At 44.9% G+C, this 20,389-nt stretch overlaps 1 protein-coding gene across 1 annotated transcript in view; it reads right to left on the minus strand.

Moving 5' to 3' along the window:
- Positions 1–20,389, minus strand: part of CROCC2 (ciliary rootlet coiled-coil, rootletin family member 2) — an 825,280-nt gene that overhangs the window by 731,578 nt on the left and 73,313 nt on the right. The window contains 1 exon segment of the mRNA XM_030216488.1: positions 896–1,061. Within this exon segment, the coding sequence (XP_030072348.1) occupies positions 896–1,061 (166 nt within the window).

Raw genomic sequence — 20,389 nt, forward strand, 5'->3', positions numbered from 1 at the left:
CTTCATAAAAAACATAATATTACATAAGTTAATCAGCATTTATCAATGGCATCTTGAGCTTATTACAGCAATGCCAATAGTTGGAAAAGGCACTGCTATTCACATAAGTCAGTGCACTATTTCCATGCAATTCAGAATATATAGATAGGTCCATGAATTGTTTACTCTGGCAAGAACCCTATAAGTAGTGCATCAGAAACACATATACTATCAGAACTGTGGTTCTTAACTTGGGATACCCCAACCAGTCTGTTTTTCAGGATATTTAAAATGAATATGAAAATGAAATGAAGTGGCCTAGTGGTTAGGGTAGTGGACTTTGGTACTGAGGAACTGAGTCCAATTCCCACTTCAGGCACAGGCAGCTCCTTGTGACTCTGGGCAAGTCACTTAACCCTCATTTGCCCCATGTAAGCCGCATTGAGCCTGCCATGAGTGGGAAAGTGCAGGGTACAAATGTAACAAAATAAAATATGCAAGTGATAGTTTTGCATATAATGGAGGCAGCACATAGAAATCTATTTCATGTATATTTACTGTAAATAACCAGAAAACCAGACTAGCTAAGTGTGTCCTGGTGGCTGGGTTGGAGCACCTGTGTTATAACAGTTAATTGAGAGGCATTTCATCTCTTAGCAAACAACCCTCCCCGGTATATTAAGGACACTTTAAAATTAGAAGAAGTCTCAATTACAACCGTGCTAGAATTGCAGGAGCGCTTATACTTGTAATGCCCTCAAATACCAGACAAGGTTTATAAAGTACACAGAAGTTCAGAGAGAATTTTAAGGGCAGTAATCAAAGGCTTCAGGTTTAAGGAGAATATACAGCTGGATTTCACTTGGGCAGTGATCAGAGCTATATATTTATAGATAAAGTAAGACAAAGTCCACACCTCCCTGTCCTTCTGCCACTGAGATTCCTGTTGTTCCATCTCAGCTCTCATTCTGTGTACATTAGATGTTGCCTTCTCTAACTCCGCTGCTAGCATTTGGTTAGATGTTTTCATTTGGTCCAGCTGTTCTCGCAAAAGGTTATTGATCTGGGTCAGGCTGGCACTCCTGGGGTAGAAAATAATGGAACATACTGATAATTATAACAATGCTATCTTATTAAGTGGTTATAACTAAATGCCAAATTTTCCTGTACAAGACCCCAGATCTGTCCAAGTGGAACTGAAATAGTCCTACTTATTTTCAGTCAAGACTTTCAGAAGCACCAAAGAAAGCAAAATATCATTTTCTTTTACTTCTTCCATTTGTGAAGCATTTTTCATTCATAAAACTTTGTAAATTTTGTACCTCGGACATATCACCTGTAAATCTCACTGACTGGAGCAGTCTACTCGTCATCTCTAGTTTGTTCTTCAGGTAGTGGAAGGTAAAAATGACTTGCCCAGCTTTCCTGGTTCTCAGTCCACTGCTCCAGAACTGTCAAGTTACCCAGCTCCAGGAGGGAGACTTTTTGGACAGTCCTGTTTTTAAACTTTCATTCCAATTTGGTGTACTATTTGTTGTCCATTGATTATACTTACTGGAATCAATGCTGCAGGTCTCATAATGCAACAGGATAGGGTGTTAAAAAATCCTATATTGGCTTAAAATCTCATTCCTGGAAATGGGTAACATGGAAGCTCTGCAGCTGCAACCTTTAGTCTACTCCATAGTCTCAATACTCATTCACAAATTATTACTGCAGCCACACTCATAGGTAGGCGAAGGTGTGTGTGTGACACACTGCTCCATCAGGGAACATTTTCACCATGCTCTAGAAGGTTCCACTCTTCTGGGGTAAAACAAGACTTTAATTTCTATGGTTCCATCAGGAGTTGAGTCTGCAAACACACTGTAGTACCAGGGGCGTAGCTAGGTGGGGCCACGGGGCATGGGCCCCCACATATTAAGCCCTGGCCTCCTCTACATTTGACCCCACAACTGCCGACCCCCCCCCCCCCCACAGCTGCCGACCCCCCCACTGCCCCCAGGAGCCTTCTTCAGCGCCGGTAGACTCCAGTGCCTTCGCTGATGATCTCTTTCTGACTCCTTATGTCCTGCATGCACGTCCTGCATGGGGCTACATACAGGACGTGCACGCAGGACGTAAGGAGTCAGAAAGAGATCATCAGCGAAGGCGCCGGAGTAAACTGGTGCTGAAGAAGACTCTTTGGCTGGCGGGGGTTCGGGACCCCCGCAAGCCAAGGTATTTGGCGGCAGCAATAGGCGAGGGTCGGCAGCGGCAGGAGGGGTTGGCGGCGGGGGGGGGGAAGTGAGCTAAACAGTGCCCTCCACCTCGGTCTCTGGACCCCTTTCCTGCTGAGGTCTGGCTGCGCCCCTGTGTAGTACATGTAATGTTCTTGTGGCAGTTCTATGAAAACCATTCCCCTTCCTTTACTCTCTTCCTTCAATAAATACACACCAACTAGCTGACTAGGTTTCTTCCCCCCCCCCCCCCCCCCCCCCCCCCCCCACACACACTTTTGTATTGTGAGAACCAATCCCTGCTCTACTCAATAACTCAGGAGCAAAAAAGAGTGTATGCTAAAAAAAAAAGAAAACACACACGAAATCTGTGTCTCTATAAAAAAACTTGTATTGGAGATGATTTATAATTTATTTAATATTTTATATGTAGCCCTTCCTATGGTCATCACAGCAGTTTACAATCCATAAAATAATATTGCACAACTCAATGAAAATTATACATCCCAAAATGTTTTGCCATATTGGCAGCTTCAGGGATTACATCACATTTTTTTTTAAGTTCAAACCTTTATTGAATTCACAATATATAAAAACATAACAGAAAACAGAACAAAACAAGAATAAAATAGAAGGGATAATAAAGTCACAATCTCACATATCACCAAGCATCAAGTATCAGTCTTGAAGCTAGTAAAGTTTAGTGCACTCTCCATTTCTAATTAGGGTTGCCAAATTTTTGACAGAGCAAGACCCGATACCTGCTGTACTCCATGTCTCTCCCTTGTCTTGCCCCATGCCCTGTCCCAAGTCCCTCACCTCATCTACTGTTGCACCTTATCCCATGCTTCCTCCCTCTACTCCTAAATGTTCACACTAGGGTTGCCCTTCTCAGAAGAAAAAATGAAACATATATATGTTCTCTGATTATTTCACAGACTGTCTGATGTTAAGACAAACTAAAATTAAAGTTGTAATATTCAATCAGTAAAAAGCCAACACACAATCCCTCCTCTGAAAAACACTATGTAGAAACACCTTACCATAACATAATAGCACTAACCTCCAGGACTCAAAAAGCAACAATTTTATCCATGAATAGCAGGCACTATAAATATTACACTGGGCCCTAAAACACCAATACAGCCTCTAGTGAGAAAACAGAACAAACAGGACTGCTACAGATCTCTGTAAAGAAACTACATGCAAGCAGAACACCACACCTTGATAACATATGCAAAACACTGACAGACCTTCAGCAAATATGAAACACAGGACGACACATCAGTAATAGAGATATTAAAAAACCCTGTAAACTTCAAAAAATCAGACTTGCATTTACAGTAATAGGAGAGACAGAGAAACTGAAATGGAAGATATCAGAGATGCACATCTCCCAAAGATGACACATTCTATTACAATGTTCCACCCTCGTGGAAACAGGAAATTGCATTAGAGGAGGTGGGACATTGTACAGGAACAGTCTTAATTGCTGATGCACGCTGGGGGGGCGGGAGGGAGACAGGAAAGGAGGTCAATGATTTTAAAAAATGGCTTTTGTAGTGCCAGTTTTTGGGGTCTGCTGGCAGCTGGCCTAGAAATTGAAAAAACGGCCAAGCCAATTCAGAATCGGCTATTTGGTAACCCTATTTTTAACTTATATGTAAAAAAAAAAAAACAACAAAAAGTGGAGAAACTAGATCCGCTATGTGGATAAAAATAGAGGAACAGCAAAAGAGTAGCAAGATTAACATGACACTCCCAAAACACCGTGGGGGCGAGTAATCAAAATGTTTTATTGAATAAAAGTTAAAAAGACTCGACATGGAGCCGTGTTTCAGTGAGAAAACGCCTGCTTCAGAATTCTGTTTGTTGTGTAAACCGATGAATGGAACACCGTAAGTGAGGTAGCCAAATCTAGCCTTTAAAAAGGCTAATAATAGATGAATGCGGTTTACGTTATATGTAAGACAGACCAAGAGGGGCATAATCGAAAGGGACGCCCAAGTTTTGCTGAGGACATCCTCGCAAAACATCCCGGCGAAGGGGTGGGGAAACCCGTATTTTCGAAACAAGATGGGGATCCATCTTTCATTTCGATAATACGATCTGGGACGCCCAAATCTTGACATTTAGGTCGTCCCTAGACTTGGTCGTCTCTGATTTTTGGCGATAATGGAAACTAAGGACACCCATCTCAGAAACGACCAAATGTAAGCCCTTCGGTCATGGTAGGAGCCAGCTTTCATAGTGCACTGGTCCCCCTGACATGCCAGGACACCAACCGTGCACCCTTGGGGGCACTGCAGTGGACTTCAGAAATAGCTCCCAGGTACATAGCTCCCTTACCGTGTGTGCTGAGCCCCCCAAAACCCACTATCCACAACTGTACACCACTACCATAGCCCTTACGGGTGAAGGGGGGCACCAAGATGTAGGTACAGTGGGTTTCTGGTGGGTTTTGGAGGGCTCACATTTACCACCACAAGTGTAACAGGTGGGGGGGGGGGGGGGGGGATGGGCTTGGGTCTGCCTGCCTGGACCTGCATACTTCTGTCATGGACCTGAGTATGACATTTGAGGCTGGCATAGAGGCTGGCACAAAATATTTTAAAGTTGTTTTTGAGGTTGGGAGGGGGTTAGTGACCACTGGGGGAGTAAGGAGAGGTGATCCCCGATTCTCTCCGGTGGTCATCTGGTCAGTTCAGGCACCTTTTCTGTGCCTTGGTCGTAAGAAAAACAGGACCGGATAAAGTCGTCCAAATGCTTGTCAGGGACCACCTTTTTTTCCATTATGGGTCGAGGACTCCCATGTGTTATGCACGCCCAAGTCCTACCTTTGCTATGCCCCCATGAACTTTGGCCATCCCCGCGATGGAAAGCAGTTGGGGATGGACAAAATTGGCTTTCGATTATGCCGATTTGGGCGACCCTGTGAGAAGGACGCCCATCTTCTGATTTGTGTCAAAAGATGGGCGTCCTTCTCTTTCGAAAATAAGCCTGTTAGAGGGGCATAATCGAAAGGGATGCCCAAGTTTAGCTGAGGACGTCCTCGCAAAACGTCCCGATGAAGGGGCAGTGAAACCCATATTATCGAAACAAGATGGACGTCCATCTTTCATATCGATAATACGGTCGGGGACGCCCAAATCTTGACATCTAGGTCATCCCTAGAGATGGTCATCCCTAGACTTGGTCATTTCTGATTTTCGGCGATAATGGAAACTAAGGACACCCATCTCAGAAATGACCAAATGCAAGCCTTTTGGTCGTGGAAGGAGCCAGCATTCATAGTGCACTGGTCCCCCTGACATGCCAGGACACCAACCGGGCACCCTAGGGGGCACTGCAGTGGACTTCATAAATTGCTCCCAGGTACATAGCACCCTTACCGTGTGTGCTGAGTCCCCCAACCCCCCCAAAACCCACTACCCACAACTGTACAACACTACCATAGCCCTTACGGTTGAAGGGGGGGCACCTAGATGTGGGTACAGTGGATTTGTGGTGGGTTTTGGAGGGCTCACATTTACCACCAGAAGTGTAACATGTAGGGGGAGGGCGGATGGGCTTGGGTCCGCCTGCTTGAAGTGCACTGCACCCACTAAAACTGCTCCAGGGACCTGCATACTGCTGCGATGGACCTGACTATGACATTTGAGGCTGGCATAGAGGCTGGCACAAAATATTTTTAAAGTTGTTTTTTTGAGTGTGGGAGGGGGTTAGTAACCACTGGGGAAGTAAGAGGAGGTAATTCCCGATTTTCTCTGGTGGTCATCTGGTCATTTCGGGCACCTTTTTGTGCCTTGGTCGTAAGAAAAACACGACCAGGTAAAGTCGTCCAAGTGTTCATCAGGGACGTCCTTGTTTCTTCCGATTATGGGTCAAGGACAACCAAGTGTTAGGCACGCCCAAGTCCCGCCTTTGCTACGCCTCCGACACTCCCCCGTGAGCTTTGGCCGTCCCTGTGACGGAAAGCAATTGGCGACATCCAAAATCGGCTTTTGATTATACCTATTTGGACGACCCTGGGAGAAGGATATCCATCTTCCAATTTATGTCGAAAGATGGGCGTCCTTCTCTTTCGAAAATGAGCCCATTAGTCTTAATGCCTGTTATTAAGGAGTGATGCCTAATGGTTAACTGCCAGGGGTTCCAAAGCCAAATTGAACAACAGGGGAGAGAGGGGGCAACCTTGCCTGGTCCCTCTACAGAGAGTAAAAGAGGCAGAGAGCAGTGAATTAACCCAGCAGTAGGATGAATATATAATATACATATAATGTTAATAAAATGGGCTCCAAAGCTAAACCAATGTAAAGTATGGAATAAGACATTCAACTCAGTCAAAGGCTTTTTCTGCATCCAAAAAAATAACAGCCATTGACTTGGGCTGTGTTTTGGCAGAAATGAGCATATTGCATAGCATACAGGTATTAGAGGCAGAATGTAGGTTGCGGATGAAACCAATTTGGTCTAGGTGAACCAGTATGTGCAGAACCTTGTTCAATCTCATGGCCAAAACCTTTGCATAGATTTTTACCTCAACATTGATCAAAGATAGGATGATAATTTTTAGAATCCAATGGATCTCGATCTGGCTTTGGAATTACAACAATCATGGCTTTGGTAAATGAACATGAGATAGTAAGATCATGCTGAAAAGCCAAGAATAGTTGTAGAAATTTGGGTGTTAATTGTTTATAAAAAGTACAATAGAATTTTATTGGGATGCCATTGACTCCCAGGGTTTTATGGCTTTAATGGACACATCAATCTCCTCTGTACTTAGTGGACGATCTAAGTCCAGAAGCTCATCATGGGTCAATATAGGATGGGTAAATTGTGGAGAAAGTCATTGATCATTGCCTCTTGGGTGGACACTTCAGAAGAGTACAGCTGGTGATACACATAAGTTGATCAACAGCAATAATGTCCCCATTAGACAATCTGTCATGAAACGCCTAGCCACCCACCTGGGGTTACCCCGTGGCCACTTAGATGATCTATCCCCAGAATAGCTCAGGTCAGCTTGCACCTGCTGCTTGTGCTCTACACTAGCACCCTCTTCTCATCAACTGGGTCACAACTGCCTCTGGGCGAGTATCCCATTCTCAAATTATCCCCCGTGATTTTTAGATTACTGTGGCCACACTCCCAGTGGTCCCACAGTTCCCAGAAAGCACTCACAGACCCTACACACAAATCACCAGGATTCTTTGTCAGTCCAGACAGAGAGGCAATAAACTAAATATTGTTTATTGTCTTCTAAAAATCGAACAGTGGAACAAAATAGTGTGATTAGTAAACAATAACTGGTAACTGAAATATGGATCAATTATAACATTAACTAAACATTTGCATACTTCCTAGAAAGTACCTGGGGAGATCAGGGCATATATCTGTTCACAGAGTTTCTGCAAAGAGATCTCTCTCTCTTCTCCCAGACTGAAACTGAAGCAACAGCCAGCATCTGCTGGTTAATTTCAAACTCCAGGCCAATCAGAGCCCAGAGCAGTCAAGTTTCAAATAAAAACTGGTTACATTACTACAGGAATTTCCTTTGTCTATGTGCTAACTAAGCGGTCCTTTTACTAAGGTGTGCTGAAAAATGGCATGCTGTAGTGTAGGCACGTATTTTGGGCACATCCAGATCCATTTTTCAGCATGCCTGCAAAAAATGCCTTTCTAAAATTTTTGCCAAAAATGGATGTGCAGCAAAATCAAAATTGTACCGTGCCCATTTTGGGTAAAGTTTAATGCGGTAACCAGGCGGTAATGACCTACGCTCATCAAATGCCACTTGGTGCACGTAGCGGACTCGCACCAGAAAATACAAATTATTTTTTAGACGCGCATATCAGACGCACACCAAAAATGAAATTACCATAAGAGCCACACAGCAGCTGTCTGTAACTCCATTTTGGCATGCATTGGGCTTGCGTAGACACTTACGCGGCTTAGTAAAAGGACCCCCATGAAAGAGAGGTCAGTCCTCTGTAACAGCTTTAAGCATAAACATGCACCACCTGCTGGCCAAATAGGAGAAATACACTTCAGACATAATTAAAACAGGAAAATAGTCAATACATTTTAGAGGCTTAAAACACAGAGGGGTCCTTTTGCAAAGGCGCGCTCAAAAATGGCTTGCGGTAGTGTAGGCACGGGTTTTGGCCGCATGCCAATCCATTTTTCAGCGCACTTGTGAAAAGGCCTTTTTTTGACGAAAATGGACATGCAACAAAATCAAAATTGCTGCGCGTCCATTTTGGGTCTGAGACCTTACCACCAGCCATTGACCTAGCAGTAAAGAATCTGGGTGGTAATGACCTACGCACATCAAATGCCACTTGGTGAGCATCCATCACGCACATCCGAAAATAAAAAAAATATTTTTCAGATGCGTGTATCGGACGTGTGCCAAAAATGAAATTACCACAAGAGCCACACGGTAGCTGGGCAGTAACTCCATTTTGGCGCGTGTTGGGCGCCCTTAGACACTTATGTGGCTTAGTAAAAGGGCCCCACTGTTTCTTCACAGAATCTAATATCAGATATCCAGTTTCTGTTTTCTTGCCTTCAAGTAGCCAATAAATGACCTGCCTTATTACCTTCTGCATAATATCTAGCAGACCATTTGACCAGAACAGAAGCCAATTCCTCTGAACATAAAGAACTGTATTGATATTTATGTAACAAAATATTAGCATATACAGCAGGATCACTGGTCATAGCATGTTGAATTTCTAAGTTCTTACTTTGAGATTCCAACAGTAATTTAGATACAATATCACATTTCCGTTAAAACATATGAAAAAAAGAATAATTAAATAATTTACATAAAAACCTATAAAAACATACATAGAATTAAACATAGAAACATAGTAATAACTATCTCATTTGACACTATGACAAAGTCTTAAATAACATTGTTATCAGTACTACAGTATACTTGACATGTAATAAATAATCATAACAAACCTTACCAATATGCAATCTATACGGTCTTTTTCTCCTTGAAACTAAATAGAAACACTAATTTCCACAACCAATGATAAATATTCTGGAAAGTAGAAGCACACAGTCACAGTGACTTCAACACTAATGATGTTTATTTCACAGTGTGCCATTATAATATTCCCATTGGTTAATGCTAAATTTCCTAATGAGTACCATTATTTAAGTATTTAGGAATGACAAAGTAAAGACATACATTTGCCTGCATATGTTTAGGCCTGCCACTTGCCAACTAATCAAGAGAAACAAAATATTAATAGAAACTTGTGTGATGAATGGTGATTGATCTCTCTAACTTAACATCACAAAATACCTCAATAGTAGACACATCACTCAATAATGACATTTTCAATTACCTAAGTGTTTTAAAATAGCCATTTACCACTGCTCAGCAAAAAGAACTAAAGACAGAAAATGCCATGTCTTTTAAAATGGCTAATTTTGCATAGGGTTACCATAAGTCCTCTTTTAAGAGGCTATGCCCTTGTTTGGAGTTCTTCAGATATGTCTTCCAGGTTTTTTTTTTACATTTTAGGAAAATATTATTTTTTTCTTTTATGTGCCTGTAACTAACACACCTACCCAGATAATGAGCGAAACCATCTCCAGCCTATTAGTCAGTCTAGACACATGGGGGTACTAAAGAGAGAGAAAGGCATTGCTGATCTCCTCTCTGTTTCTATGCTGGTTGAATCTTTCAAAGGAATTTTGTTCATGCAGCACAACTTTAAGCATATGGCATGCCAGTATTTTCACACATAGCTCAAAAGCCATCCAGAGTTGTTGAGGGATATCTGCTCTTCTGATAAATACGCTTGCGCTCAGACTAGGGGCCAGATGCACTAAACTTAACGAGCCAGCAACGTGGGTTTTAAACTGGTTCTAGCCAGTTTAGCGAGCAAGTAGTAAACCGGGACATGCACAAAAGGGTTCTCTGAGCCATTTTCCTGACACGGTAGCAGCTAACGAAAACAGAATGCAAATGAGCTAATTACTAATATAATGTGAATGTGATGCGATGCACTATCATTTCCGACCCCATGCACCGTGGAAAACCTAACGGGAGGTCTGCACCTCTCGTTGGGGCTGCTGTGAGCAGGACCCATGCAGAGGAGGACGCCCATCGCAAAAATCGGAAGAAAAAAAAACGTCCAAGTGCTCGTCAGGGACGTCCTTTCAAGTGCTAACACTTGGACATCCTTCACGCAAAAAAAAAAAAAGGACGTCCCTGACGAGCACTTGGACGCTTTTTCTTCAGATTTTGTGATGGGCGTCCTTTTTGGACATGTTTTTCTTTCCGTGGAGTTAGTGCATTTGGCTGTCAGTCAAACTCAAATCTGGAAGACAGGCCCAGCTCAAGAAGTTGTGGTGCCCTGGGCCAACTTTTGGGTTTTCTGCCCAGACCCGCCCCAACCCAAATATTATCTCCTCTTTTGCCAGTTTTTGTCCCTCCAAACCCCTTGAATAGTTTTTCATTTTCCCAAGTTTTAGCTCCCTGAATATTTTAGTCATCTTTTCCCAGCTTTAAGCCCCATAGCTCCCCCAAAATATTTTCTTCTCTATTTTTCCCAGCTTTTCTCCTGCCTTGATGCTCTGGAATATTCTTTCCTTTCAACAACCCCACCCCACCAGTCCAGCATATCTCCTTCTCCTTTCCCTTCCCTCCCTAATGGTCCAACATGTCTCCTTACTTCTTCCCTTCCCAGTGGTTCAGCATGTCTCCTTCCCCCTCCTCCCCAATGGTTCAACATGTCTTCTTCTCAGCTTCTCCCTTCCCTTCCAGCATTTCTCCCTCCCCCTATCCCCGTCCAACAATTCTCCTCTCTCCCTCTCCAACGGATCAGCATTTGTTCTCCTCCCCCCCCCCCCCCCCTCCATTTCTATCTTCCTTGGCCTCTCAAGCCCTGCCCTTGTCCCGCCCCCTTGTACCTTTTAAAAAGTTTTTTTTACTACTTGGAGCAGCCGCAGCAGCTAAAAGCAAGCAGAGATGCATATGTGCTGCTCGGATCTTTCCCGCAGTCTTCCATCTGACAGTTCCTGCTTATGCAGAAACAGAAAGTTATCAGAGTGAAAGCTTTGGGGAAGGCACCAGCAATGCATATGCATCGTTGCTGCACTGCTGGCTACACAGTTCCAAGCATAAGAAGAAAAACTTTTAAAAAGGTACACCCGGGGGTGGTGAGGGGCTTGAGAGGCCAAGGGAGGTGACAGATTGCTGGGGAGTGAGAGGGGCATCGGCATTGCTGCAATGAAGAGCGAGCTGGGAGGAGATCCAAAACCACTCTTTTTCAATCTGTGCAACCACTAGGTAAGCTTCCTCTGCCTCTGGGGGATCTGGGCCAGTTTAATCTATTGGCTGTTGACATCACATACTGTGGTGTTTGGCACCCTTTATCACTGGTGACCTGCACCAGAGCCTCACCTGGTCTATAGGTTAAGCAGGCCCTGCCAGAAGTGTCAGACAGTCAGACACTGTTTGATGCTTATTCATTAACTAAAAGCCATTTATACATTTGCTATGATTAAATATTTCTTTAGCAAAAGTAGCAACCACTTTTATATTTTGTGTCCTCTTTTTTGTCTCTGCAGATATGGTAACCCTAGCTTTGTGCCACAAAACAACATCAACAAGTGATATTATACAGCCAAATACAGCAAAACACTTTTTTTAAAATGTGTAGATTGTACAAAGTAACTTCTGGAGTTCAAAAAGGGTAAAAAAATGAGAAACTTACAAAATAAAAAATAATAAATAGCTGTTGTGTTCACTAACATCTAAAGCTTTGAGTGGGGACAGGGCCATGCCATGAAATTATGCAAATAACAGTTAACATCACTATCTAAAAATAAACTGGCTGCTATTCAGCCAGCGCCAATCAGTGTTGTTTTTTTTTTTTTAAATCCTGAATGCTGCCGGCTAGATTAGCTTGGATATTCAGTGCCAGATCATGTCCAGGCACCAGTACTGAATATGGGGGGCTAATTTGGCCAATGCTGGCCAGAAAAGGGCAGCCATTTTCTAAGCAGAACCGCAAGGGGCAGGACCAAGGGGACTTCTCTCCTGCCCTCAACGACCCCCACAGACCACCAGGGACAAGTAGGCCCAAGGGGGGCCCACCTAGATGGCAGAACAGTGGGAGGCTGGTGACTTCTTCATGGCGGTAGGCTGGGGGGGAGGGAGATCAGGAGGGCTTTCAAAGACAAAAAAAGGTTATGCATCTGCCGGCCAATATTCAGCCAGCACCTGCATATCTAAGCGGGCAGAATTAGGACAGTTTTGAGCTGTCTTAAATGCACCCACGTAGCTATGCAGGTGCTGACACCTGTATAACCCTGGGCTCCTCCTTAATGCCACCTTCTGTACTACCTCTGACCTGCCCATTTTTTTGTGGGCATTCAGAGATGACATTGTGGTAATGCCCGGTTTAGTGCTGCTGAATTTTGGGGTTAGGCAGCCACAGGTGATTTAAGCAGACTGGAGCCTCTCTTGCCCATTTAAATCGCTTTGAATATTGGCCGGAATAATTATTATTCATTAATTCAGTGGTTCTCAAACCTGGTCCTGGAGGCACCCCAGCCAGTCAGGTGTTTAGTATATCCACAATTAATATTCATGATATAGATTTGCATGCAGTGGGAGCAGTGCATGCAAATCTCTCTCATTAATATTCATTGTGAGTATCCTGAAAACCTGACTGGCTAGGGTGCCTCCAGGACCATGTTTGGGAACCACTGCATTCATTATTATTAAATATACAGCTAGATTTAAAGACCCAGGCTGTATAAGTTCATATTGTAAAGTAAGAAATAAAGATAGTCCGGCTGATATTCAGAGTGATTTAAGAGGGCAAGAGAGGCTCTGGGCTGCTTAAATCTTGGTGAGCTGCCTGTGATGTTCAGTGGCACTTAACTGGGCAGTGCCCAACGCCTCTGATTGGCCCAAAAGAAGTAGGCAGGTCAGAGGCGGTACAGGGAGTGGTTCTGGGGAGGAGCCGGGGGTTATGAGGCTATATTCAGTGGCAGGACCTGCTCAAAGGCTGTCCTAAATTCATCCACTTAGCTATATGGGCCCCTGCATTGAATATTGGCTGGCACCCGCATAAAATTATTTTTTGCAATTTCCCTCTGAAACCCCGTCCTTCACTCCCCCTCCCCTCAGCATTGTAAGGAAGACCCCCTCCCCTGTCTCAGTAGGCCTCCCCCAGGCATACTTTAGCTCCCTGCTGGTTCAGTGAGGGAAACAGCGGAAGGAGCAAGGCCCACTCACTCCTGCCCTTCAAAAGTACTGCAAGCTGCCATGAGAGGTCGCAGCAGCCATTTTCCTGAGGCTGCCCCAAGGGGGTAGGAGCGAGTGGGCCTCACTTCTGCCCCCATTGCCCTCAGTGTCAGTGGATAATTGATTATATTCACTAATTATTTATCTTAAAATGTTATATTTTGAGGAATCTTATGTTTAGTGCTCAATTAGAGAGATTGATCAACATAAGAGCCCCCTTGTTATTACAACTGGGTAGGGAAATATAATGGTTTGACTTGTGTCGATATAATCAATTATCCATAGCTCAACTGAAATAACTAAAGGCTAAAAATGCCATTTTAAAAGACACGGCATTTACCTTTCAGAATATTTTTTATTGCTTGTGGAAGTTAACGCTTCTATTTAGTTCCTGGAGAAAAAGACAATATAGATTGCATAATGGTAAGGTTTGTTTTGATTATTTATTACATGTCAATTATATTGTAGCACTGATAAAAATGGGGCTGATATTCAGACTGCGGAAAGTAGCCGGGCTGCCTTCCACAGTTGGCGCTGAGTCCGGATATTCAATGCTGGGCTGTTTCCGGTGACTAGCATTGAATAATTGGGTATATTTTAGCAGGTTTAAATTTAATCGACCAAGCCGATATTTAGCACTGGCAGATTAAGTTTAAACTGGCCAAAGATATTCCAACTATTTTGGTGTGGCCTAATTTGGCTGACAAAACTTAGCTGGAGATGTACTGAATATCAGTGGAGAGCCGGTTATATTGTGCGATATAACCGGCTATCTGTAAGCACTACCTAGCAACATTCAGTGGGAGATAACCGACTATCTCCCACTGAATATTGCCGCATAGCTGGTTAAATGGTTTTAAATATCAGGCAGAATGTTTTTGCAAGACTTTTGGGCTCATTTTCAAAAGAGAAGGATGTCCATCTTTCGACATAAATTGGAAGATGGACGTCCTTCTCCCACAGTCGTCCAAATCGATATAATCAAAACCTGATTTTGGACGTCTCCAACTGCAGTCCGTCGCAAGGACATCCAGAGGTCAAGGGGGCGTGTCAGAGGCGTAGTGAAGGCGGGACTTGGGCGTGCCTAACACTTGGACTTCTTTGACCCATAATCGAAAAAAACAAAGATGTCCCTGATGAACACTTGGACGCTTTCACCCGGATGTGTTTTTATTACAAAGCACAAAAAGGTGCCCAAAATGACCACATGACCACCGGAGAGAATCGGGGATGACCTCCCGTTACCCCCCCCCCCCAGTGGTCAATAACCCCCTCCCACCCTCAAGAAACATCTTTAAAAATATGTCATGCCAGCCTCAGATGTCATACTCAGGTCCATGACAGCATAAGGAGGTCTGTGGGCCCATACCCCGTCCCTACCTGTTACATTTGTGGAGGAAACAGGGAGCCCTCCAAAACCCACCACAAATCCACTGTACCCATATATAGGTGCCCCCCTTCACCCGTAAGGGCTATGGTAGTGGTGTATAGTTGGGGGTAGTGGGTTTTGGGGGGCTCAGCACACAAGGTAAGGGAGCTATGTTCCTGGGAGCATTTTATGAAGTCCACTGCAGTGCTCCCTAGGATGCCCTGTTGGTGTCCTGGCATGTCTGGGGGGACCAGTACACTACAAATGTTGGCTCCTCTCATGCCCAAATGGCTTGCATTAGCACATTTTGGACATGGATGTCTTTGATTTTGAAAATCGCTGAAAGTCAGAAACGTCCATGTCTAGGAACATCCAAAATCTAGGGACGTCCAAGTTTAAGGATTTGGACGTCTCTGATGGTATTTTCAAACTGAAAGATGGACGTCCATCTTGGTTTGAAAATACAGGTTTCCCCGCACCTGGATTTCGCCATTTTGCAAGGACGTCCAAATCGCAACTTGGACGTCCCTTTTGAAAATGCCCCTTTTTGTGTCATAGTAGTCAAATGAGAGAGTTCTTACTGGTTCTGTATTTCTATGTTTAATTCTATTTATGTTCTTATAGGCTTTTATGCAAATTATTAATTTACTTATTCTTGTTTTCATATGTTTTAACAGAAATGTGATATTGTATCTAAATTACTATTGGACTCTCAGATTAAGAACTTAGAAATTCAACACGCTGTAGTACTAATAACAATGTTTTCCTCCCCGGGAACTCTGTTCACTGGGTAAATCTCTCTTATCTGCACCCTTCTCCTCCACTGCTAACTCCAGACTCTGTTCCTTTTATCTTACTGCACCATATGCCTGGAATAGACTTCTTGAGCCAGTATGTCAAACTCCATCTCTGGCCATCTTCAAATCTAAGCCAAACATCCACCTTTTTGATGCTGCTTTTAATTCCTAACCCTTATTCACTTGTTCAGAACCCTTATTTTATCATCCTCACTTTAATATTCCCTTATCTCTTGTTTGTCCTGTTTGTCTGTCCTAATTAGATTGTAAGCTCTGTTGAGCAGGGACTGTCTCTTCATGTTCAAGTGTACAGCGCTGCGTACGTCTAGTAGCACTTTAGAAATGATAAGTAGTAGTAGTAGTTTTTTAAGACTCTGACATAGAGGGGCATTTTCGAAAGGATGTCCAATCAGAATGGAGATGTCCAGCACATAACATCCATAACAGACATCCATCTCACATGTATTTTCCAATACAAGTGAGTTGGACGTCTGTGTGCTGAGGACATACAGCATGAACATTTTACAAACTGGAACATACAATATACGGACATCAAAAAAGCAGGGACAAGGACACCTGTATGGCAGCATTCTTAGAAGAATTGCAATACATACCTCCCTGCAGAGCAGAGGGGCAGCCTAGTGGTTAATGCAATGGACTTTAAACCAAGGGACTCAGGTTGAAATTCCACTTTAACACTTTTATTTTGTAATTGTGAGCTCTCCAGGAGCAGAAAAATATATATTGTGCTTGAATGTACACCATTTCAATAGCCTTCAGGCTTGCAGGTGGTTTATATAATTTATGGTTGTTTTTATTTGATACTAGTAAAAAAGGCCCGTTTCCGAAACAAATGAAACGGGCACTAGCAAGATTTCCCTCCCCCTCGCTGTCTTCCTCTGTCCCCTCCGAGTCCCACGCCAACCTCTCTGCCCTCCGAGTTCCACGGCCCCCTTTCCTCTTGTCGGATTATAGGCCGTCCTCCCTCCCCTCTCCCACTCCCCTCCCACTCCCCTGCAACTCCCCACTTTGTGCCTAAGTTTCCAGGTGTTGTCCACGGCCCAGTGGTGAGCCGCTGACTGCTTGTGGTGCCCCATCGCCTTCAGGTCGTGTTGTGGCTTGTTGTCATTTGTGAACTGTTTTTGTGTGTGTTCAGTGCTGCGTTTGTCTGGTAGCACTATATAAATGCTAATAGTAGTAGTGTGTATGATAGATATTGTGGTTTTGTTTTCAGAATGTTGTTTTAGGGGTGGGCTGGGTCGGCTATTTGGGAGGGTGTGATGTTGTGTGTGGGTGAGAATGTTAGGGGGAGGGAGGGGGCTGGGGGGTCGTGAACTGTGAGGGAGTGGCGAGGGGGTTTTGAAGGGGTGGTCTGCGTTCGTGTGGTGATGGGTTGAAAGTGAGAGATCCTTCAGGTCGTGTTTTTGGTGGCTATCAGTTGTCTTTTGTGTGTGTGTGTGTGTGTGTGTGTGTGTGTGTGCTAGAGAGTGTGTGTGTGTTTGAATGTTTGGGGGGGGGGGGCGAATGGCGAACTGTGAGGGATTGGCTGAGGTCTTGGAGGGGGGTCCAAATGAAACAGCTTTAGAGTTGTTACAGATGGACCAATAATAAAGAACGACAACCTGGATGCAGCAGCTCATACGTTTGCTTGCTTTATTTTGAGTGTATAGCAATGACGGGTGCGCGGCAGAGTGGAAACAGAGATCAACCAAATTGGCTTCCTTGCTTACAGGGAAGTAAATAGGCCAGGGGCGTATCTGCGTGGGGCCTCAGGGGCCTGGGCCCCCGCAGATTTCGCCCTGGACCCCCCTACCGCTGCCAACCCTCCCCCTCCGTTGTTGTCGCCTACCTTCGCTGGCGGGGGACCCCAACCCCCGCCAGCCGAGGTCCGCGTCCTCCTGCCGCTGCCGGCTGCCATTAAAAGAATTCCGTCAGCTGGCGGGGGACCCCCAACCCCCGCCAACCAAGCCGAGGTCCTTTCATTTCTTCTTCCAGTAAAGCTGGCGCCGAAAGTTTCTTCTGAGTCTGACATCGCTGCACGTTGTACGTGCAGGACGTCAGACTCAGAAGAAACTTTCAGCGCCAGCTTTACTGGAAGAAGAAATGAAAGGACCTCGGCTTGGCTGGCGGGGGTTGGGGGTCCCCCGCCAGCTGACGGAATTCTTTTAACGGCAGCCGGCAGCGGCAGGAGGACGTGGACCTCGGCTGGCGGGGGTTGGGGTCCCCCGCCAGCGAAGGTAGGCGACAACAACGGAGGGGGGAGATTGGCAATGGCAGCGGCTGGGGGGAGGGGGATCGACAATGGCGGCGGCGGGGGGGGGGGGCTATAATATGCCCCCTCACTCTGGCCCTGGCCCCCCCTACCGCCGCAGTTCAGATACGCCCCTGAAATAGGCTCAGCTGTTGTTTCTGGTGAGGACTCGGAGGGGGCAGGGTGGGAGGTGCAGCGATGGTGGGGGCTTGGAGGGGGGTCAGTGTTGCTTGGGGTGTGGGGTCGGCCCCTCACAGCGCCTCTCACCTGCGTGTGAAAGCGCTGCAGCAGAGGGCGCTGCTGATCATTTCCCTTCGGGCCTCCCTCCTTCCATCCCTGTCCCACCTTCGTCTGAGTAAATTCTGCGAGGGCGAGACAGAGGGAGGGAAGGAGAGAGGGCCGAAAGGAAATGATCAGATGTTGCCTGCTGGAGCGCCTTCACTCGGAGGTGAGAGGCGCTGTGATTGGCTGGGCAGTGGGCAGGTGGCAGACGGAGGGAGGCGAGTGAAGGGGGGAGCGATGGCGACCGCAAGGAGGGCTGGAGACACAGGACCAAGGAGACAGTGTAATATATTGTAACATATATTAAATGTTTTATTCCTGGGGCTCTGGGGGGGTTGTTCCAGGCTTTGGTGGATGGTTCTGGCTGGAAAAGGTTTAAAGTTTAGTTTGGGAATTGTTAATGGAGTTAGCTGAAGAAAGTGTGAGAGGTTTCTTAAATATGGTTTTATTTTTCAAGGAATAAACCATGATTAAATGGGGATTGTACTATAAAATGTTCCTTGCTATTTTGGGTACAAGTCAGGTTAAAATTAACTTTGAAATTCTCTGTGTAGTAAGTTTTGAAGTAACTTCTATGGGAGACAGGGTTGCCAAATAAAAAAAAAAATTCCCACACAAAACAGCCCAAAACCCGCCCAAAAACAGCACACACCCCACCCCCGCTGTTATCAACCCCGCCCCTTTCCATCATCACCCCCACCCCCGCCGTCATCAACCCCGCCCCTTCTGTCATCACCCCGCCCCCACCGTCATCAGCCCCACCCCTTCTGTCATCACCCCGCCCCCACCGTCATCGCCCCACCCAATATGTCACCAAACCCCGCCTAAAACGTCACAAACCCCACCTCTGTCGCCATTAGCCCCACCCCCCGCCGGCCGAAAAACCGCCCCAAAATCCACACAAAAAAAACCAAAATGAGCCCAAAAAACCGCAACCCGCCGCGGGCAAAAGTTTCCCGCGGCGGGTTGCGGAAAACCGGCCAATCGGGTGGGAAAACCACCCATCTGGCAACCGTGATGGGGGAGGGAGATTCTAAACAGAGCAGAGAAAAAAAAACTGTCTTTCTCTGACAAGCTGATTCGTTGAGTGATGTCAGATCCTCTAGGGGGGTGAGTTGCCAGGGAGACTGGGTGAGCTGAAGAAAAAGGCTGGCTGAACATGGAGAGTGAGACCGAGAAACGTATGCTGAGTGTGTGAAAAGTAAGAAGGCATGGATTTTATGAGTTTAAAGTGAAATGTGACTTGGAAAAGGGTACTTGGATAGTAAAAGTGAGTGAAAATGAGATGATTTGAGCTGAGAAGTGAGTACTTAAATGAACCAGACTGCCTTTTCCATGGTTGTGTTTCTGAATACATGTGAGGTAAACTGATGTTCTGGGTGAGAAAGCAGTACTAATAGAAAGCTGTGAGAAAGTTTAAACCATATTTAATTTGGTTTTGAGTGGAGGAAAGGTATGTTTCTGCATGCAGTGAATGGAATGGTTAAGTTATAGGGCATTTAAGGTCATGGAAGGTGGAACGAGAGTCTGTATGCACAGATACTAAGTGGACACACATGGCTGTCTACCCTGGTAAGACTGAAAGAGGCTGTGCTTATTGTCTCTATGGCAGGTGTGTTTTGTGCTCATATTCTGAGTTCAGTACAAGGTTTGTCAGGTAGCAGATTAAGCACGGCTTTTGTATGATTGCTGTATTTTCCAGATTGCTCTGATAGATATGCAGAGTAATGTTATGTATTTGAGTGGGGCTTGTGAGATGAAATGTTGAAACATCAATGGAATAGGGACTGTGTACCGTGTGATGGTTCTGAATGCAGTGCTAAAGTCTGCTGGAGCGTTTAGAACAGGGAATCAACAGTGAGAAATAGGTTTTTGTAGTGAGAAAACCTTTAACTTATTTTATTTCAATTAGAGAGTGTGGCCACAGTATTGAGAACTGATTAATTGTCACCAGAGTAGAGTCGTGCCTGATCCAGCTCAGGCAGTTCTAAGGTTTTGCTTCCCGAATTATTTTCTTTATAAGTGAGGTTTAGGGAGAAGAGATCAGTGAAATATTCCTCTTCAGAATGTCCGGCTGAGCTCCAACGCAAGAAAGACCTCACCTAAATAAATTCAACCACAGCTAAGTGACATTTGCAAAGGGTGTTGAAGGAGACATAAGTTTTTTTTTTTTGTTTACAACATTTTAAGGGAAAACTAAAG

Source organism: Microcaecilia unicolor, chromosome 10 (assembly GCF_901765095.1).
Source record: "Microcaecilia unicolor chromosome 10, aMicUni1.1, whole genome shotgun sequence".
Lineage (NCBI taxonomy): Eukaryota > Metazoa > Chordata > Amphibia > Gymnophiona > Siphonopidae > Microcaecilia > Microcaecilia unicolor.